General features: G+C 55.5%; 1 protein-coding gene across 1 annotated transcript in view; it reads right to left on the reverse strand.

The window, feature by feature from the left end:
• Positions 1-22,220, reverse strand: part of CHST8 (carbohydrate sulfotransferase 8) — a 112,015-nt gene that overhangs the window by 48,359 nt on the left and 41,436 nt on the right. The window contains exon 2 of the mRNA XM_087422300.1: positions 13,202-13,417. Within this exon, the coding sequence (XP_087278426.1) occupies positions 13,202-13,331 (130 nt within the window). The 5' untranslated portion in view covers positions 13,332-13,417. The remainder of the gene's footprint in view (positions 1-13,201; positions 13,418-22,220) is intronic.

The following is a 22,220-nucleotide window of genomic DNA, read 5'->3' on the forward strand; positions in this document are numbered from 1 at the left end:
TTTTTAAAAACGGCCCCAGGCCCTGGGATAGGCGTCCCCAGAGCTCACTGCTGCCCTCAATTCCCTCTCATTTTCTGGCTCCTGGGATTTTCCTTTCCTTCTTGAGCTTTAAAGAAGTTTTAGGTTCTGTTTTACCCAGGGCGGCCTGGCACATCAGCTCTGTCAGCCACACGGCCGAGGCTGACCACAATGCCGGTATTTGCTTTCATGGGATTCTGGCATCTTCTGATCCCTGAGGAAGGCTGTGTGTTCACCTCAGTGAAGCAAATGGAAAAAATAAAAACAGGCTCTGTGGAGGCACGTTCCGGCCTGGGTGTGAACTCCAAGTGACCTCCGCTGTTGGGCTGGCTCCCTCACCCCTCTGTCTAGGACCCAGGACGGGTCAGAGGTGGGTCAAGCCAGGCTGATGCCCTTCCTTTCTCTTTCTCTGATCAGTGGGAAGTCCCAGCACAGTCTCAGCCTCAGACCTTAACTTACGGGCCCCAAAGGGGAAGGAGAGGCAGCTCCAGACATCACAGTGCTCCTGGGACCCTGCTGAACCGCCTGCTCAGGAAGGAGTCGGGGCGGACACCAGGAATTCCCCTAACCCACTCACTGCGAGCTCCATGAGAGCAGGGACCTCGTGATGCTGTTCTCTGCAGAATCCCAGAGCCCGGCCAGGTTGGGGCTCAGTAACTGTTTCTAAAATAAATGAGTGAAAGTGGGAAAGTGCCCCAGCTTTGCAAGCCCCGTATATTGTACCCGCTTGATGAGCAGACTTGGTTTAAGCCCAAAAAATCCTTTAATTAGCGCCGCTCCTTCTGGCTGGGCTCTGGGAAGGAACTAATTCGAGCAGCGAGTACTCGACCCGAAACATTATGAATGTGATTTCATTATTTGGTCTGCCCAGGTCGCGGGCAAGGGGTTACAATCACTGGTTTTGCCAAGTTCCTGCTGAAATGGCAATTCCTCACCCACTTCTGGGGCCGACAACCCACAAACAACTCCCCTCTGGTGCCAAAGTCAGCTGCCCCACACCTGCCACGGCAGGTGTCATGTCAGCGTGCACTCGAAGCAGCCAGCCCCAGACCTCAGGGGAAGTGTTTCCTACAGGGGCTGTGAGCCCCAGGTGGACACACCCTTATGGTTGTGCACACACACACTTGTACACATCCACGACCAAGGGTGAGAGCCAGACACACATACACTCACAGGCCCCCGTCCCTTCACCAGCACACACACGTATGCATGGACCAGAACATGTCTGCAATGCACAGGAATGAAGCACACCCCAACATCAGCGTGGCAGTGTCAGGCAGGCCGCAGACTGGCCCATCAACGCCGTGTCTCAGAGGGCAGCAACCCCAGCTACGAGCGGCTATCAGAGACACTAATAAGACCCTGTGTCTTTGGGACCCAAAGACCCAAGTTCTAGTTCAGGCACTGCCACTTCCTTGCTGTGTAACTTGGGCAAGTGACTTCGCCTCTCTGTGCCTCAGTTTCCCCTTCTGTAAAATGGAGACAGAGGCTGTGAGGCTTCAGTGAGAGAGTATTTGTAAGGCACATTAAGTGCAGTGCCTGGAACACAGTAGGCACTCAGCACTCACGCCATGGTCGCTGCTCACACCACACTCCCAGGTGCCGCCTCTTTGAATGATATGGGGACACTCTGGTCCCACTCGTAGCCCTAGTGGCATCGCCCCTGACATGCAGGCAACAGGCAAGGAAGAGGCCGCAAAGTGCTCCTTGCTGGGCCAGGCCTGGCCCCTCTCCCAGGAGACCCTAGACAGGTGTGACTGCCACAAATGGTATCCTAGGTGGGAAGAGACAAGGCTGGTGTAGCTGTCCCTGCCACACCCCATCACTGTGGGAAACAGGAAATCCTTTTCCACTTAAATGCAAGCCCACCCACAGCCCACTCCCTGGCCCCTTGGTGAAGGGCCCACCCTTGCAGGAAGGTTGGTCCAGAAATGATTCTTCCTTTATTCACAGCAACAAAAGCTTGCTGGTGGGTGCAAATATTTGCAGATGAGCAACGGTGTATAAATGAAGGAGGTTTTCATTGTGTGCCCTCCTCAGACCCCCACTCCTTGGCCTGGTCTCCCCCACACCTCCGCTGACCAGTCACCCTCTGGGCCCCCAGGTCCCATGCCTGAAGGGTGAACAGTTACCTGGCAGGGCTCCTGGCCCCTGAACCAGACAGGGGTCCCTCGGGGCTGAGAGGCCACTGCCGGTCAACGTGCACTTGGAGAAGCTCTCCCCGTGACTCACTTGGGGTCTCACTTGATGTGAGTCCTGCAGGGGCTGGGAGACCCCCCCACCTCTCTGTCCTGGGGTGGGGGGGGGGGTGGCTGCACAGGGAGGGTGGGAGGGGGCAGTCTCAGCCCAAGGGAGTTTTGGAATATTGGACACACGCTCTCCTTCCAGCCCATCCAACCAATAGGAGGTGCCAAGCGTGACCTACTGTCCCACTCTGAAAACACCTAAAATTTGAGCTGCCACTTCAAATCAGGAGAATTCACTAAATACAGATTACAGATTCCTAGCTTCTTTGAAAAAAGAAAAAAAGGAAGACTGGCCACCCTGGGCCCACATCCCACACAGAACTCCTGGCTGGAGCTGAGCGTGGTCCTTGCCCAAGGAGCCATCCATCCACTCCCCCACCCCACCCTGTTCCCTGTGGGCTCCCCTCCCCTGCAGCTCTGCGCTGATACATTTACCAATGGGCCCGGAGACCCCGCATGGTTTTCACTGACATCCCCCTCATCCCTTCCTCTCCCCGTCTCCCTCCCTCCAGGGCAGGCGCAGACCCTCAGGGCAAAGGTCTAAAGCACTCACAAATGCTTGTAGCCTTGTCAGGGTGGGATCCCAGACTCCTCCAGGCTACCTTTTCTTCCCAAGACGAAGCACATTCGGACACACAACCGAAATGTGGCCAGGGGTTCATAGATCACCCCCTCAGTCCAACCCACGTTGGGAACCACGTGGGCTGAGAACAATTGGCCGGGGCCTGACCCCCTGACCTGCTTTGGGGACAGCCAAGCTGGGGGAAGAGGAGCTTGGATGGGGCCAGCCCACCCTACGGGTGGTCTCCAGGCCTTCCAAGGAGGGCTGGAAAATGCCACGGCCAGGCCTCAGGGCTCCGTGAGAGGCAGCCCCTGACTTCCTTCTGGGCCCCCAGGCCACGAAAACGGGAAGACTCCAGGTGCCCCTTGCCCCTCCGTCAGGAGCCAGCCCACTGTGCAGGGACTCCGGAGCAGCAGCTGTTGGGGGCACCAGAACCCATTTTAGCTTGGCTGTTTTTCCCATATAAAAAAATTTTTTAAATGAAAGAATTGTCCACTGAGTTCCACCACGATTCAAGTTAAAACTCCAGAGCCACAAATCCCAGGAAATAAGCGTTATAATGAAAATATCAGCAGATATGTAACGGTGAGCTTTCGGCTTAGATGGATCTGCCTGGAAGCCCCACTTCCTGCAAATATTTCAGGAAGGAGAAGACCCACACGGACCCTAAAGCCACATGAAAAATGTCATCATAAACAGAAGGGACCAGCACACCCACCGGGAAAGGCAGTGGGAGCCCAGCTGAGAGCCCCACAGGGCACAGGACCTCAGCCCACAGCCAGGGCATCGCTGATGGGCCCACTGCCCCGTGACCTGCCCTGGCCTCCAGAACCAGCCCCCAGCGCGTCCGTTGTCATAACTACCACCACAACCTTTCCAGGGTTTAGAAAAGCAAGACCCACTCAGTGGCCGTGCAGAAGGACAACAACCATAGCAACAGCCCTGCCCTTGGACCCTGTCACGGCCGGCACAGAACCATTTCTCCGCTGCCCACTTTAGCAACTTCTGACTTCAGGAAGGTTGCAGGGCACGTGTTAGGACCCCACCAGACCCTCCCCAGGCTGGCAGTGTATGCGGTGTTCAGATTCACTGTGTCTTGAGCCTCCCCCTCCCCTCCCACTGCCCTGAGACAGCAGGCAAACTGGGCTGAGGGGGAGGCAAGCCAGGCAGAAGGCCCCCCGATCCCGGAGCCCTGGCCACTTGGGACTGGAGCTCGCCCTGCCTGCCCGCTCTCCCTGGCAGGTCTCCTGGGCTGAGGGAGGGACTTGGCTCTGACCCCAGGTGACCCGTCCGAAGAGGCCTGCTCAGTGAATGGGGCAAAGGTGGGGGAGGAGTGGGCGCAGGTGGAGGAGAGGATGTTCAGCCATGTGTGGAGTCCCCCCACACCCCAGCTCCCGTCCTCAGCAGGCTCACCGCTGGCCTAGACGCAGTCCTGGCATCCCAGACGCGTTGTAACTCGGGGGCATCTCACACAGATCTTGACCCCTCCTCCTCTTCCCGGTCCCTCCGGTTGATTCTGGGCAGGGCAGAGTGGGAAAGGGGTCATCCCACACCTGAGCCCCGCTGTGGACCCGCCGAGCCGTGACTCAAGTCACAGGTGACTGAGCCCGAGTCACCCCCCGCTTCAGGGGGACCTGGGGGAACAATCAGCTGCTGTGGAGACGCAACCCGAAACCGGGGCTTCCTCGGGCCAGCGTGAGCATCGGAACTGCCAGCCCCACTCGGCCCGCCAAGGCCCGGACACAATGGGAGACCCAGTTTTCTAGCTGGGTTGTAATTTCAGAAGGTGTCTTTGTGTGGGCTTGATTAACCACGATGCCAGAGGAGCCTTGGGGCTGGGGTGAGGGAGTCGGGCTGCCACCGAAATCTGCTGGGTCTTGGCAAGAAATGCCCTTTGAGGAAATGATAGGAAAACATCAGAAAATACAAGAAACGCAGACCACGACATTAACTGGCCACAACAGGCAAGGAGGGCAGAGTGAGCCACAGAAGGGCTTTGGGATCTGGGTTCGAATCCTGGCTCGGGCCACGGTGGCTGCAGGACTTCCGGTAACCGAGTGAACCTCGGAGTCTAAGTGGAAGACGGCGATGCCCCCACTCAGGGTGACGGAAGATGACATGAAGGCACTGTGGACAGCGCCAGGCAGCAAGAACCGACAACTATCTCTCTGTTCCACGCATGCTGAAGCTTAATTACATTGTCTCGTTTAAAAAATTATTGTCACACACATGTGTGGAGCTCTGTGGTTTTCAAAGCCATGTTTGTCCCTTACTTCATTAGATCCACACAGTGATCCTGTCTTCTATTTTTAGCTTTTTACTTTAGTTCCTTTAAAACATGTCTTGCTCTCATTGGACACAATTGTCACAATTTTCCCTTCTGCTCTCCTTTTTAATTTCCCCACCCCTAGGAACCCTTAGCACAACAATTCTGGGACCATTTTCTATTAATATCAATTTTCAGATTACAGCAATATGATGTCTGTTTCCTAATTTAATTAGGTGATTCCTGTTATTAGTTCCTACATGCTCATTATTTTTCATTTAGCATATTTTAACGCACCAAAGGAAAGTGAGGCTTTGGCTGGAGACCCACAGGGCGTCTTCTGCAGGGAGGAGAGAAATGTTTCCTCCACCTGCAGAAGGGTGGAGAAAGCCGGGAAATCGGGCCGCATCAGAGAAGCAGACACTGGGGAGCCGCGGGCCAGGGCTGCCACTCGGAATGGCCTAGTCTCGGGTGAGGGATGGCAGGGGCAGAGAAACTCCCCCTGCAGAGACGGGCCCACAGTGGGCACCCCTGAGGTCAGGGCCTCCCAGGGAGGGCGGTAGTGAGGGTCCTTCACCAAGCCTTGCCCAAAAGCAGGATCCAGAGAAGGCTCCACACCAGCACCCCCGGTGCCCACCAAACCCACTGGGCTCCCGGTGCCCACCCTTGAGGGCTTCACGTTCTGACGTCACCCTTCTTTCTGGCACTCACTGGCCAATGGCCATGTGGGGGCCCCATGTCTGCCTCTCCATCAGTACTGCCCTCTGAAAACTCCAGGGGGCACCCTTCATACCACAGTTTAAGCCAAAGCCTCCCCAGAATTAGCACAGAACACTGTGCGAGTGGTGCCCCCTAAATGTGCAGACCCTGCCTCAGGGCTCCCACCCATCGAGGTGGGGCTTGGCCGTCTGTGCCTCTGGGCTCTGGCCACCCTGGTCCTCACCCCATCTCCAACCCTCGAGTTGTCCACAATGAGCCACCCGCTTCCTTCCCTCTGCTGGCACAGTGATGGCTGGACTGGCCCAGCTCACTGCCCACCCCATGGCATCAGAAAGAATCCCCACAAAGCCACTCTGCAGTTAACCGGGAAAAGGGGGACAGGAGGCCCAAGGGCTGTGCTTGGAAGGAGCACTATTAACGCATCCTGACCCACAGCCCCAACTTCGAGAGCCCAGTGCATCCGGCGAGGAGGGGAGCGCAGTCCAGAGAACTGAAAACTCAGGGGGTGGTCTGACTCAGAGTAAAATGTTCTTTGCTGTGGTCGCAGAAAGGCGAGATGATGGAGGGTGAGGCAGCCCTCATGAGCCTTCGGTGGCGGCGTCTGGTAAGAGTTTGAACACGCTGCAGGTGCATTGTTTAGAAACACCGGGTTCTTCGAGTCCCAGCCCTGCTGATTTTGCAATGATATATTGCCAGCTACTTAACAGGATGGATCACTGCAATTACATGTCACTTCTGATATGCACAGTCACAACAAGGATGTGTCAGCCTCGAAAGGTTTGTAGGAAATATATATGATGTTCCGCAATGCCGTTAGAAAATGGTTTCAGGAAACAGACTCGAGAGGATTCTAATAAAACGCACCTGCCGGGGGAAAGCAGATGGCTGCATGGAAACTGGAGGGGCTGGCTCCCCGGCCCAGGAAGGAGCGGGGGCTTACGCACCCTGCTCCAGCAGGCTGCCCCCTCGCCGGGGGCCAGCCTGGCCCAACTGCCCAGAGAGGGCAGAGGAGTCACAGCCACAGTGCTTCCGTTTACTCCATCACCCTCACAGCAGTTACTCCTGTGGCTTTGGCCTACCCAGGGCTTCTGGCCTGGTGGTGGGTCTCGGGGCTCCAGGTGACACACCTGGACAAAGACAGTCACTACAGGAACAAGACAAACAAGACAAGTGTCACCCTCAGCACCGGCACAGTGGTAAACCTGGGAGAGTGAAGGCCACGCCTTCTTCAGTCAACACAGCCCTGCCTCCAGGGGACCAAAGTGAGAGCCCTGGCGTCAGCCAGGTCCCCAGGCACTGGAATTCTGGCTCTGTGGACTTCTAGCTGTGAGATGCTGGGCAGGATGCTCAGCAGTATGCTCTCTAGAGAGAGACACCCGGCTCTACCAGAGTCTCCCCCAAGCCCACTTCACTGCTTCCGCTGGAGGTCGGCACCTGGCCACCTCTTGTGCGATAGAGAAGGCACTCAAGCCACCCACAGCTCCCCTCTTCCAGGAAGCCCTCCTGACTCCTCCGTCCAGGACCCTGCCCTCCGATGTATGGGAGCGAACAAATGAGTATATGACCTGTGAATGGAGATGCAGGTGGAGGGGGAGGGAGGGGACTTCTTGCTTCTCTCACCTATTTCTGAGGTCTCTGAGTCTCAAACCGTGGGTGGAGGAGTCATAGGGCAACTCCACACACCCTGCCCAGCATCTCAGATGCCATCCGCCCAGAACAGAACACATGGTCTCCAGCCCCCGCCCCCGGACCACTCCCGACAGGTGTCTGCCTCGGTGAGTGGTCCCCCAGACCCTCATCTGCCAGAGCCAGAAACCCTGAGCCAGAGTCACCCTAAACCAAGACAGCTGTCCTCCACACCCTCCTCATCCTCCCACCCTGCCCCCGACCCCCTGACGCCCCTGAATCCCCCCTCTCGGGTCCCTGCCTGACCTAGGCCTTGTCATCTCTCCCTGCATCATTCAACATCCCCCCAGCTGCTCTCCATATGCTGGCTGTCTCCTCCCCTAATCCCGCTCCCAGCTCCTCAACACGCGGCCCCTAGAGTGAACTTTCTAATGGCTGCTCCCCACCTCAGAATCTCCACAGCTCCCCAGGGCCTGCGGCAAAGGCTCGCTCCTCTGCCATGCTCCCTGGGCTTGGAGACCCGGGCCTGCCTCTATCTGCAGCCACGGGACACACTGGATCCACGGGTCACACTGCAGCTGCTAACCCACTGAGAGTTCTTCCCGTGCCACGCTCTCTCACGCCCCAAACCTGCATCCACACTCTTCTCTCTGCCCAGGCTCTGCTCTGGGCCCAGACCAGGCGACACTGAGCCCCACAGTTGTGGGAAGGTGGTAGGCGCAGTGGGTGACAGCCAGCTGCCTAAGGACAAACCCTGGCTCTGAAGCCCAAAGCTGTGTGGCCTTGGGCTTGGCTCTTAACCTCTTACCTCAGTAGTCTCGTCTGTCAGATGGTATAATAGTACTTAACACATGGGGTTTTGAAAGTATTAAATGAGGGTTAAACACATAAAGTGCTTGTGATGGTGCCTGGCACAGGGGGAGCGCCCGAGAGTGTCAGCTGATACCAGTAGTGTTGTTGTATGTCCCCTAGCGAGTGCTCAGCACCTCGTCTGGAAATAGGTGTGCTCATTTATTATACGAATAATATGCATTAAAACACGTAAAGTGCTTAGCACGAGACCTGGTATGTGGTGAACGCCGGTCAACGTTTGTTATTATTATTATCCTCGGAGGCCCTTGTGCCCTGGAGGGAACGCCGGGGGCAGGCTGCAGACCAAGACGTCATTAGGGGCTTTCCAGTCCCTTTGTCTGCACCAGGGGCCCCTGAGCAGGGAACCCGGCTGTCCCCGTGGCTGCCTTCCCGGCTTGACACCCCAGCACCCACCCACAACCCCACGGCTTCGGGAAAGCAGAGAGCGACTTATTAAAACACGGGGTGGCCCTGCTTTAAGAAAACTCACTCTGCAAAAACCAAACATTGAAAAGGGGGCCAGCCCGGTGGTGTAGTGGTTAAATTTGAGCGCTCAGCTTTGGTGGCCCAGGGTTCATGAGTTTGGATCCCAGGCGCAGACCTACACACCACTCATCAAGCCATGCTGTGGCAGCAACCCGTATACAAAAGAGAGGAAGACTGGCACAGATGTTAGCTCAGCGATGATCTTCCTCAAGCAAAAAGAGGAGGATTGGCAACAGATGTTAGCTCAGGGCCAATCTTCCTCACCAAAAAAAAAAAAAAACAAAAACCACCCACAAACATTAAAAAAAATAAAAAAGAACTACTTATAGTGTGCTAGTAAGAGAATCTGTATCACAGGTCACATTTCTTTATATATCAATGAATAAACCAATCAATCCACTATTCACTTTGGCTTCACGGGTCATTAACGACTCATCTCCCCCCATTAAAACAAAATCCATCCCACTCAAAAGAACGAAGAAAGAATAATTAAAGTTAGAGTCTCTCATTGTGCAGCCCCGAATGAATGGCTGGATGTGGGCACGGTCATCAGTGGCTAAGTGACATCACGGGAGAGCCGGGCAGATGTGTACCTCCTGCCCGAAGAACACAGGACCACACGGGAATTCTTGCCAAAAAAGAAAAATAAAACCAAACCTATTGCTATATTTACATAATTTATAGGGAATACAAAGAAAAGAAGACAATGTTAAACTTTACCAAACTCTCCCAATCAGCAAGAAGCGCAAGTGCGGGATACCCGACCCAGTTTCCTCCAATAAATAGCAAGAAAGAAACAGAGACAGCGAGGGAATCTTACAGATTGAAAGAGACTTAAAGGACATCCGCCAACTGCAGTGTGTGGGCCTTAACTGGATACTGGATAAAATGAATTGCAAATAAAGGTATTTATAATATTTGTGAGACAACTAGAAATTTGAACACTGCCTGGATACCTGATGACATTAAAGAATTGTCAAATGTTAAAAAAAAGAATTCTTATCTTTTAAACTGAGAAATATATTGAAATATTTACGGCTGAATTGATATAATATCTGGTATATGCTTCAACATCAGACAGAAGGAGGTAAGTGGAAGGGGCTGTAAAGGGGGCCAGCCTGACCCTGTTGGGGGTGCTGGGTGTACGGGGTTCATGGTACTATTAGAATCTACTTTTGTGTGTGTCCCCGACCCTCCACCGTAAAGAGTTCATGAAGAAAGGCAGCTCATAAAAATCCCATTTGCCCAACCGCACATGGGGAATCCACCTTCTGCACCCCCAGAGCCAGCTCTTGGGGATGTCGTTTCCGGTCCTGGCTAGCCCTCCCCGTCTTCCACTTAGGGAAGGGGCAAGTCTATCTCCTGGGTCAAGAAGTGAGTTTCCTGAGGCCTCAGGGCCTGGCAATATTGGAGGCTGGAGAACAGCTGGATAGGTGAACTCTGATACACAAGAAAATCTAATCTTAGAGTGAAGGTAGCTCAACCAGCAGCAATTCACGTTTCGAAAGGTTTAATTTAAAATATAGCACACATTTTAAAAAATATGGCTTGATTTCTGAAAGTTGGCAACCCAATAAGATTTCAACTAATGTACGAGCCAGGTGGGGTTTGCTGACTGGCCCCTGGGAAGCTCAGGTGCTTTGACACGTGGTGGCTGCATGGGAGAAATCTGAACGACACCCCAACCCCGAGGACCACAAGCCACTAAAGGCTCTGGCCCACCTTCTCCAGCCTATTTCTAGATCTTCACCTGGTCACCCTCCTCCTCCCACCTCAGTCAGTGCCACCAACAGCAGATCCCAGACGCTGGGTTCCCGGGGAAGTTTCTGCCGCCGTGAAAGCCAGAGTAGCCCGCATGGAATTTCCTCTGTACACAGCACCCCCAGCGGCCTCGCCCCATCCAGATGGCAGGGCAGCCTCCCCAGTCTGCACCTCCCACGGCAGCAGTCCACAGGGAGGAGGCTTGTCCCAGGCCCCTGCAGCCACCCACCCGTGCAACTGGAGACAGATACTTTGTAAGCACTGGTTTCCAACAGATAAATGTAATCAAGTTTTATATGCTCAGAGAAGCCAACAGGATGGGATTGTTTCACTTGAAAGATCAGGAGAAAATTGTAACTAATGTTGTGGAAAATTACTTTGATATTGCTTTCTTGGTACCGAATCACAATTAGGCTGCTGTGAGAAGAACAGGGAAAGAATAAATGAATAGTAACAAATCAACACAAACAGCCCGAGTCAGGAACACTTTGCTCAGGGAAAGTAACGTAAGCATTACTTAAAGTTTATGACTGTGTTTGATGCGATTTACATACAACGTCAAGCTTGCCCGTCACCTGGCACGAGGTGCGGGTGGTCCAGCTCCATTCACAGAGTAACATGGCGCAAGCCCCAAGCATGCTCCTCATCTGGGTCTGCCAGGCCCACGCTGTCCTCGGCTACAGGGGATGCTGGCCTCAGCTACAGGGGATGCTGGCCTCAGCTTCAGGCCATTCTACACCCCCGGCCAGCCCAAGGCTCCGTGCTCCTCTCCCAGCTCGCCACTCCACCCAAGAAATCCCAGCTGTCCTGTGGGCCCCCACCCACTGGTAACTGAGGAGATCCACACACGCGTGCACTGGGGCAGCTGTGAAGGGCAATGCTGGCTGCCATGAGGAGCAGGAATCCACTGCCCACAGAAGACACGAGGAGCCAATGCTCTGTTTGCCAGCTGCCACCAAACCCCAACCCCACCCAGGAATGTTGCACCTGCCCCTGGAGTAGACCATGGATGGGCACATGGCCCCTGTCCCAGGTAAACGTCACAGACACACTCATGCCTTCTCTCCCAGGCTCGCCCCACAGAACGCAGACACCAGACATGAGGACCTCTGCCCACGTGTGCGCCCCAGCCACACACACACCAAGACATGCACCGAGGATGCACGAGTCACCCCAAGCCGCGCTGGAGGGCCCTGAGAAATCAGGGCTTGCTTCTGCACAGGTAACACACAACTGTGGGGACCAGCTCTCAGTCTGCCTGACGGCACTGTCCCCTGGAGCCAAGTGCTGCTGACACAGTGTCATCAGCCATTCTAAGGCTCACGTGAGCCACAAAGTCCCTGCAGAGGGGCCAGCTCGGTCACACGTCCTTGGTTCTTCAGAAGCCAGGGAGTAGCCAGACCCACTGTGACAGCCACCAGCTGTGAGGGTCGAGCCCAGGTGTGAGTCAGCACCGATGACTCGCCGCTGTCTCCCAGGGGCCCACTGCCTTGGCGGCCTCTCACTGACTTTCTGATGAAAGAATCAACTCAGCCTCCCCCACCAGGGCCTCTGGGGCCCCAGCTCTAGCCTCCTCGTGCTCCTGCCTTTCCACCTGATGCCACGAGCCCTCAAGCTGTGCTTAGGGCTACCCTGAGAGTATAAGGCAGCCAGGGCTGAGGTGGGGCTGGGGGAACAGGCTGCAGGCCAAGGACCCTGTGCCCCCGCCGAGGGCCACGTGCCCCTGTGCCGTGCCCTGCCCTTCTGTGCTAGGGGCTGCAGACAGGGGATGGTGCAGGAATCCCCTCTCCTCCTTCATACTGCCCACGTCCTGGAGCACAGGGGTGTCCTCACAGATCCCCCTGCACAACAAGGACCCCAGGGCCACTGTTGAGAGATGCTGGTGCTGGGGCAACAGTGCTTCCCTCTCACTCTGAGCAGAGCGACCCCCGGCCGTGGCCCCGGGCTTGCTGCCCTCCAAACCTGCTGTGCCCTCTGGGGCGGGGCTGTGTCCTGGCAGCAGGCATCTTGCCCGAGCTCCCCTCTCCACATTCCGTCTGCCCCAAGGCTCCAGAACCATCCTTCTGGCTCTCCCCTCACTGCCATCCCACCCGTCCCCAGAAGACCTCTGCGAGTCAGGAAGGGTGGCTCCCACAGTGGGTCACGAGGAACAGGTGGAACGGGAGGCAGCAGGAGCAGTCCCAGCTTCACAAAGCCAGGAGGTACCCTGACCCCCTGTGCCCAGGCCAGGGGCACTGGATTTGAGGGGTCCCCGGGGCTGGGCAGAGAAACAGAGTCCCATTTGGGGGGCGTGGGCTCTGGGAGAAGTCATTCACCCTCTGATGTCCCAGACCATGCAGAAAAGGCCCCGAGAGGCGGCAGAATCCTCCTTAAATCTCAGTTTCACCAAAGACAACAACCGGCTGAGAGATGGGCAGCCTGGCCATCATTCCCAAGAGGAGTGCACCGGCCAGAGGTCAGAGGTCAGAGGACAGAACCCTGGGACTGGTGGTCTGACATGGGACGCAGCATTCCCACACTGAGGCTGATGATCGCAAGGGGGAGGCCAGGACCCCTGCTCTGCCTGCCGGGGGTCTCGGCACAGACTTGGCAGCAGGGCAGCCCTGGAGGCCTGCACCTCGGGCGGGAAGCACGTGGGCGGTGGGGCCGAGAGCGAGGGCTCACCTGGCCCCTGCCGGGGGGCGAGCTCCGTGGGGTCCTGCAGGCTGATGAAGAGGAGGAGGCCTGCGGCTCCGAACAGCAGGATGGATGAGAACATGCAGGCCAGCCGCATTGTTCCGGCTCGCAGGGTCATCCGGGGCTCGCTCCGGCGTCACCTCTTGGGTGTGGGAGGCATGTTCTTCCCTCATCGTCCACACCAGGCGTCCATCAGGCCACGGTCTATGGCAGAGGGGGAGAAAGACGGTCCATCACCGAGGCATAGGGCGTCCCGGGTAGGCCAGGCCCCAGTCACTGCACGGGACCAAGCGTAACCCCTGGACCCCTCTGCCCTTCGGAACTTACTTGGGTGTCTTCCTTCCACCTTGACAAGCCCAAGGAGGCTGAGGCAAGTCCGGTCACTACCTGTGGCCGGGACATCAGCTTCCTGCCGAGGTCTCCTGTATCGGCATGCCCAGAACAACCATGGAGAGAGACACTCTCTGGCCTCTTCCAGGGGGAGCCCAGGGTGGAGCCCCAAGACCCACAGCCAGTAACAGCAGCCCCCCTGCACCATCCAGGCTCTCAGAGCCTCCAAACAGGCATGTGCGCTTCCACAGGGGAGGGGTCTCGGTACAGGCAGGAACGCTGGTCCTTGTCCCTAACAACTGGCCTGGTGGACAGAGAAGCCCTCGGATCTCTCTGCCCTGGCTCCTCTCTAGGGGATGCTGGGGACAAGGGTCTCCACAGAGCAGGGACTTTGAGAAGGAGCCTCCCAGGCCCAGAGGCTCAGGGACAGACTGACTGCCCACCCCCGCCACACCCCTGCACCAGCCAGAGCTGTCCCTCCCTGACAGACTGATGGACGGGCTGGCAGGATCGAGGCCCCACTGGAGAGTCGCACCAGCGGAAGCTGAAGCTCTGGCCGGTCACGGTTGTCCCCACTCTCAAGGCCCTTGGGTCTGGGGCTGAGGCGGGGAAGCCAGACCCACCTCCGACAGATCCCAGGCTCAGAGGCTCAAAGGCTGGCGCCAATGTTGCTCGTGTTCCTGCAGACAGACACCTGCTGCTCCGGCCACGGCAGACCCAGAGCATGCCCATGTGACTGTCCCTCGCCCTGGGTCCTCCTGAAGGGGAAGAAATCCCAAATACCACCCAGTGACGCCCATTGGGCCAGGCTGTGGCTGAAGATGGGGGTGCTCCAAGGCCACGTGAGGCCGGGCACAGGTGCAGTGGGTGGGTGCTGAGGAAGAACCCACACAGGAGCCATGCTCCACGGACAGGTGTCCCAGGACCCACCCTGTGAAGAGGGTCACTCTGTCCGCTTACCTTCACCCGTCCTTACACGCCCGGGCCCAGGGACACCACCATCCTTCTACCCAAGGAGCCCTGCGGGGAGCTTCCCCTACCCTGGCACGGTGCAGAGCCCGAGGGAGGCTGAGGCTGCGTGGGCAGCTCCCAGCACCTACGAGACCACAGGTGGGTGGCTGGTCAGGCCCCAGGCCAGAGGTGCTCGGTACAAGGATGACTCCCTGCCTGGGGTCTCCTTGGGCGCAGGACTTTGGTCAGGGCATCCATCCCTGACTGGGGTCAGGGCACCCAGACGCTGGGGGAGGAAGACCCAGCTGTTGTCCCTCTGCATCCCGTCTGTGGGGCACGAGGCAGGAAGCAATAATAAGAGAAGCCAAAACTCCCTCCCCTGCCAGACAAAAATTACCACAGACTAGACTGTTCTCAGCAAAGCTCTGGGGCTGAGGAGTGTTAAATTGCAGGTTTGGGTTTCTCCCTCTGCAGTCTCTGTAATTATTTTTTCACTCAGTTAACTTTAATTAACCTGCCCCAGGCCTCTATGCACGGGAAACGCACCTGAACGCCGGCTCTCTGGGCCGTGCTGTGCAGGTGGTTCCCACGACCTCTCCGGCTTTTATGTCTGGGAGGCAGCCTGGAGCCAGCTCGGTTCTGTCTCTGGAGCTGGCTGACCCGACCTCACCACAATGTCCCCTGCCCCAGAGAAAGACTGCTGCTTCCTGCCATCACCAGGGACACCCCTACCTGGGGCTTGTAGTAGGTGAAAATGGGCAGCCACATGTCCCCAAAGGTTCAGACCCTGAAGCCTCTCATGAGGCTTCTCCCTCCGTGCCTGCCCGGGATGGGATTGTCCTGGGGGCCTGGCTCATCGTCCTGCAAAGACACGGATGTGCCAGCACAGGCCACAGGCTCCGCTGAAGGACAAGGCGACTCCCAACGCTGCCCACAGCATGCCCTGTGGTCTCCCAAGCCCTTCCCTCAGTGACAACAGGCACCACGTGCAGGGCCGGCCTCGAGGGCCAGGGGAGTGTGAGCCGTGACGGGGGAGGCAGACGTGTTCTCTCCCACCCTCATTCTGCCCCCTCCCCCCTAAGTAACCCGTTGGGGTGCCCATGCAGTCATGGGAAGAGTGGGAGTAACATTGCATGCACTGATGCAGAGGGGACAAGACTCTCAGGCGGGGAGAGGGAGGCAGCTCAAGGCCTTTCTGAAGCAGACACGTGTGCACTAACAGAGACACACACGTGCTCGGGCGCACACTGGTGAGCGCCTGCACACGCACACCACTCACCGTCCCCAGCAAGGCCCCGGCTGTAGGGAAACCACCAGGGAGCTCTGATGATGCCGGCCGTAGTGTTGGCACCCTTCCTGCAGCCGCACCGGCCTCCCAGGTCAGACACGGGGCCAGGAGGCCAATCTGATCCCAAGTGGCCTCTGACATCAGGACATTTCATAAGGAGGGGGAGAGGAAGGAGGCAAGAAAGGACGGCAAGGTCACAGCTGGGGCACATAGCTGCCTGGTGACATGGCTAATAAAGTGCCACCCAATCTCGGCCCAAAGACTCTATTTGATGAAAAGAGGGGACTCAAGCACATATGACGCTCATCACATTGTATGCACAGTAGCTGGCGCCGCAGAAGTGACCACGGAAGGGCTAGCCAGTCCCTTCTCCCCAGTCTGTCCCACTGCTGCCGTTCGAGCCAGTGCAAGCTTCCCTTGTCAAAGAGTAAGCGGGTCCTGCAGCCACGACCTGTCCTCACTGGTTTCTGAACCTGCCCAACCCATGCCACCACACAGCCTGAGGGCCTGGCAGCCAGCGTGAGGACCACGCCCTCGCCCCCCAATCTGGTGGGGAGAGAACAAGGCCGCACCTTTTTCCCACACCTTCACTACGGCGGGAACGTAACTGTTCAAGTGTCTCATATCAGGGACCCTCCCCTTGGTTGGCCCCCGAGACATACAAGTCCCCTCTCCATGCTCAGGAACGCTGGAGTTGGAGCTGCGCACGGTTTCCCCACCCAGCCCCTAGGCAACCAGACCCCAGCCTCCCCCAGGACCCTCCTCTCAGGGTTTGGTCTCACTGGAGACCATCTGACCACCTAACTCCCTGCTCAGTGTAAACCGGAATCAAAAGGTTAGCGTGCCTCCCCTCTTGGGTAACTGGTTTGCAGTCTGGCTGGGTCTTCAAGGCCCCAGGAGGGGGCCAACATCACAGAATCTGCAGGAACCTCCTTCCTTTAAAGGTAGGGGTAGATAGGGGGTTGCCAACAGACCATCAGACACTCCAGAGGTGTGCACATCTGATCCCCTATTGTTCCCGTGAGGGTCCTTGTTTTCAACGTCACATGTTATTTTCTAGGTAACGGGGAGATGCTAGTCCAAAGGCTGTTTGTCTCCCTCTCTTGAGTCAAGCTGCTGCCTGAGGAATGGATGCTACAACCTGTCACAGGCTGGGGCCGGCCTGCCCAGGGCCCCTAAACACATTCCCAGGCCTCTGCTCCCACTTGGGACTGGGGCATCCTCACCACACTGCATCACTCTCGGCTCCGATGACAAGTGAGATGCCCTCCCCTATCTCCCTGTCTTCCTTCCAAGACCAACAAACAATAGGAAAATTCAAATAACTGGGGGCGAAGGGGGGAGGGGTAAGGCAAGAAAAATAAACAGCCCAGTGAGTTTCCAGAAGGTCTGCCCTCCTCACAGTTCCTAGTCCTCCCCATGGCTTCTCTCCCCGAGGCCTGAATGGCGTCACCAATTTTTACTGTAAGAAAGAAAAATCCAATTAATCTTGTAAACACCTCCTGGGACACAGGGCAGGGCCAAGGATTCCTCCCATTTCCTTATTTATCTGATTTAAAAATTCGTCTCTTCGGAAAATTCACTTCAGGGCACAAGCAAGGACGTGGGAATCCAGCCAAAACACACGCACCTCCAGTGGCGACAGGCCGGCAGGCGACAGATGGACGGCTCCAAGGACACGCTTGGCTGTGGCTGCTCCAAGGCCTGGACGCTCCCCCCAGTCACCCAGAGGACCCCGTCTGGCCGTGGGGACCTGCCCCTGCACCCCACTGGAGGCAGCAGGAGGTGGCCAGCCACGTGCCCATGGGTGCACCCACTTGGTGTGCAGATCCCGGGCCCAGCAAAGTTCTCTGTCCAGTCAGTCTCCTCCTCGCACGGGCAGGAGCGAACAATGACGTCCCTCCCGGCTGAGGGCTCCAGAAGAAGCTGCTCATCGGGAGAGAGGCTGCTATGGCAACTTGAGGAGAATGGAGCCAGGCACTGCCGTCACCTTGAATCCGGCACCGAGCTTTCCACCGTGGCGGCAGAGGGGGCCCCGCCTCCGGCAATGCGACGGGCCGGCACTGGGGCTGACCTCCGGGTTCCCTCGTCAGCCTCCTGGCCTCAGTAACTCATTTGCTCCTCGCTGAAACGGAGCCCACAGCCCAGTCCCCCGAGAACACCATCTCCATCTGTTTTGTCAGACGAGTTCTTCCGTGTGTGTGGCTCCTGCTTACTTCTGAGATGGAGTTCTTCTTGATTTCAGCTCATTAAAATCCTGCAGCTAATTAAAACCGCTCTCGCGGCAGCGGCGGCAGCAGACTCTGGGACGAGTCCCTCCAGTTTTTATGCGTAGGCATAAAGTTGCAATGTTCTGCGAGGATGACGAATGGCTGCAAGGGCTCAGACTCTGAGGGGGGCTACAGGCTCTGAACTGCTCCTGGCCGGCTGCTGACATGGCGGGGGTGGGGGTGGGGGTGGGGGAGCACTGACCTGGGTCCTGAAATGCCCAGGGCCAGCCTCTGCACACCCGGGCCACGTGGCTGACTCCACCCCTGGCGGGTGCAATTTACACGCCATCCACCTCCCTGTTAGGAGGCAGGGATTCTCTCCAATGTGCCCATGCTCTCTGCAGGTGGGGAGACAGGGGGCCTAAAGGTGGAAGCTAAGGCATAAATCAGGCTCAAACAGCCCCAAACCTTGTCCGCCCAGCCCCCCTAGGAACACCACAGCCCAGCTTCCCACCATTGCTTACACGAACAGGCTGAGGGGAAGCCTGCAAACACACACTGCAGCAAGGGGTCACAAGGGCCTGGCCGAGGTGCCACCGGCCAAAAGGCCCTCGACTGCTGTTAGGGGCAGGACCACACCATGGACACCACCTCCGCCCAGGACTTACATTTTCAGGGAATCTTATGCCAACAGGGCAGGGGAGGAGAGGGTAATTCTGCAGGTAGAGAAACTGAGTCCCTCCCCACCCCCACCCTGGCAGAGTCTGGAATGGGGACTCAGTACCCCAATTTCGTGACCATGTGTGCCTCAATTACTCTCAATTACTGCCCTTCCGCCACTGTGTGGAGCGCGTTCGCATGCCTGTCTTAGGCTCTCAGAGCCCTGGCAGCAGCGTCAGGGCCTCTCCTCATCTTTGTATTCCCGGCACTGAGCACACTGCTTGGCACAGGGAAGGGGATCAATAACCTCCGCTGCGTGTTGAACGAGCACGAGTTAATAGATGGAGGTGTTTGGGCCATCTGGAGAGAGGCGCTCCATGAACCTGGAATTTTAAAAAGGTCATTTATGTTTCAGGGAGCTGTGGGCTTGCTTTGATCAGATGTGGGTTAGAATCAGGTCTGAAGAGTAGCCCAATCCAATGAGAGGAGAAGAGGTAGGCAAGTGAGCTCGACCAGGGAGCCCGATGGAACCTGACGCTCCCCAAAACCTGAGGACGCTCATCCTCAGGACACCACTTTTGTATTCTCATGCTGGTAGGACAGATTTCAAGTGGTGGGGCTTGAAGACTAATATACTTGTAGAGGAAAATGTTGACGCTATTTCTACAGGACATGGGGGAGCTGGGGGAGCATTCAACACAGTTTGAATGTGTTGATCAAAATTCAATGAAAGCAACACAGGCTACAACATGGATGAAGCTTGAGAACATTACACTACATGAAACAAGCCAGTCACAAGAGGACAAGTACTGTATGATTCCATGTCATCAAATTCAGAGGCAGAAAGCAGAAGATGGTTACCAGGGCTGTGGAGGAGGCAGGAATGGGGAATTATAAATTAATGGGCACACAGTTTCCACTAGGGAAGATGAAAAAAGTTCTGGAGATGGATGGTGGTGATGGTTGCACAAGTGTGAATGCACTTAATGCCTCTGGACCTAAAAATGGTCAAGTTTATATTATGTATATTTTATCACAATAAAAAAATCAATGAAAGCAAACTAAAGGTTGATGCTGAGCAGAAATCACTCTCTACCTGTTAGTTTCACTCATCAGCAGGTGACTGGGTGTGGGCCCAGGAGCCAATGAGGACCAGAGTGGTCCAGTTTATGTCTGTGTGAAACATGACAGGACATGGGGGAGCTGGGTTTGTGGCTCCAGGCAGCCTGAACAAAGCAGCTGGACGTCACAGGATGGACACAAAGCTTGGAGTGGGGAGCCCAGGTTCCTGGCCTGGCTGCCCCTCCAATGAGCTGGGTGACCCTCAGGACTTGACCTTCCCAATCTCAGAATCAGTCCCCATCCAAAATATCCACTGTAGACGAGTTCCCACGTTCCCTGAACGCTGGTGTGAGACAAATGTCTTGGAGAGCAGAAAGGCACCTTGTGAATTTCATTTGCTTGAGGCCACTTTCTGGCAGAGTGGGCGGCCCTCTGGAGAGGGTGTCCCTCACCCACATCTGCCACTTGTCTTTTGCCACAAATCTGGGTCACTGATGGGCCCCTATGGACGAAAGCTGCCAAGCTGTTTCCCTTCGAGACAACTCTGTTCTTGTGGAGGAACAAAGACCCTAGATGCAAGTGTCAAACTGGAAAATGCATCCTCAGGTTCTTTCTGATCCACAAAGCCATGGGCCCCTGAGGCCTGCCTGGCTGAGGCGAGTCCCACCTGGGGCCAATTCCGACCTAGGTGACCACTGTTCTCTATTTGAACCCACATGCTAAGTCCAGCTGGGCATGTAATGATAGAAATGATTTTGAGGCAGAAATCAAAACAAGGGCTAATGGTGGAGATCCCATTGTATCTACAGTCACCTTTGTCATTTAAAAATCTTTACTTTTTGAAGAATTTAGAAGGGCAATATGAGGGATCCTCGTGGTGACAGAAATGTCCTCTATCTCGACTGTACCAATGTCAATATTCTCATTGTGACATTGTACTATGGTTTTACAAGATGTTACCATTGGGGGAAACAGGATAAAGGGTACACTGGATTTCTTGTATTATTTCCTATAACAGTATGTGAATCTATAATTATCTCAAACTAAAGTTTAATTTTTAAAAATAAATCAAGAACTTAAAATAAAAGCTACCGGCCTTTCAGCTCATGCATAACGGAAGCAAATTCTAATGTTGTGCACGTAAATAATAGATAACCATTTTCATGGATCAGCGCCATCCTCTGTTATATAAGAAACATTTTAAAGTTAAGGGACTATGCCTTTAATGGGAAAATTTGATGTGTTTGCAACTACTGGTTGATCTTTGTGCATTTTTCAATTGCAAATTGCACTTTAAAAATGCAAACAATTATTAATATTGATTGGGACTAAAACAATATTGAATTTCAATATATTTCCAGCTTTTTTATGAATTACCCTGTGGATACATGGTGATTATGATAAAAGAGTATTTGCATGCTCAGTTGCTTTCCAGTGAGGAACCTTGAGGAGGGCTGATGTGATCCATGGATAATGAACTTCACAGGGACAAGGCTGGCACCAGAGTCCTCAGCTAGGCCCTCAAACTCAGCAGCTGGCACAGACTTTCAGGGCCACTTTCCTGTCTGGGCTTTATCCGAACCAATACTACAGAACACAGGTTAGGAACACCTGCTCAAGGCCTGGAATGAGATTGGGAAGGAGATGCTGAGATGGAGTTTGAGGGGCAAGGTGTTTATTAAGGATCAACACCTGTGAAGAGAAAAAGGCGGCAGCTGAAGTGGGCAGAAGTCAAACATGGATGCAGATCCCACCAAGCCTGGATGGGGAGCTCTGGAGCGGGTGTCACCTGTCAGAGTGTCCTGCAGCAGGCAGAGATGGCTGCACCTTCATGCCTCACCTCACTCGGTAGCTGGGTGTGGGTTGCCCAGGGAAGGGCGTGACCTCGGATGAGGCAGATCCTGAACAGCTCCAGGCTGGCTGCTGAGCACACATCCTGTGGGTGTTTCCTGGAGGGGGATTTGGGCAGCACGTCTCCAAGTCCACCACTCTGTTTTACAGATGATGCAATTAAGACCCAGAGAGACTAAATATGACCAAGGTTACACAATAAATAAACCGTCCCAGATCTGCCTGGCTCGCTTATACGTCAGACTGTCCTGACCTTCAGTTACTGAGATGAGAAGGTTTGCAAGTCTCCAGGGGAACCTGCAGAAAGTTTGCGTAAGCAGACACCTCATTTCACCTCGATCGATATCCCTGCAACACGCACGCATGCGTGTGCGTGCGCACACACGCTTACTTCTTGGCAATTATCTCATCACTAATGGAAGGTGGGGACGTGGATTATTTGGGTTAAAAGTTCCCCTGACACTCCAGCCTGGAGAGCATCGCCCCCCAGCAGAGCCGCTGGATCTTGCCAAGAGCAGCAGATGATGTGTGATGCTGCATGGCCTCCTTTTACTTTTAGAAAACACTGAGCTACTCACATTTTCCAGCTGCTCTGACATCCACAGCCACAGCAGGGAAAATTACAGGGAGGAAAAAATTGCATATTTACATCTCA

This window comes from Ceratotherium simum, chromosome 33 (genome assembly GCF_057802395.1).
Source record: "Ceratotherium simum simum isolate JZ-2026a chromosome 33, ASM5780239v1, whole genome shotgun sequence".
NCBI classification, from domain to species: Eukaryota; Metazoa; Chordata; class Mammalia; order Perissodactyla; family Rhinocerotidae; genus Ceratotherium; species Ceratotherium simum.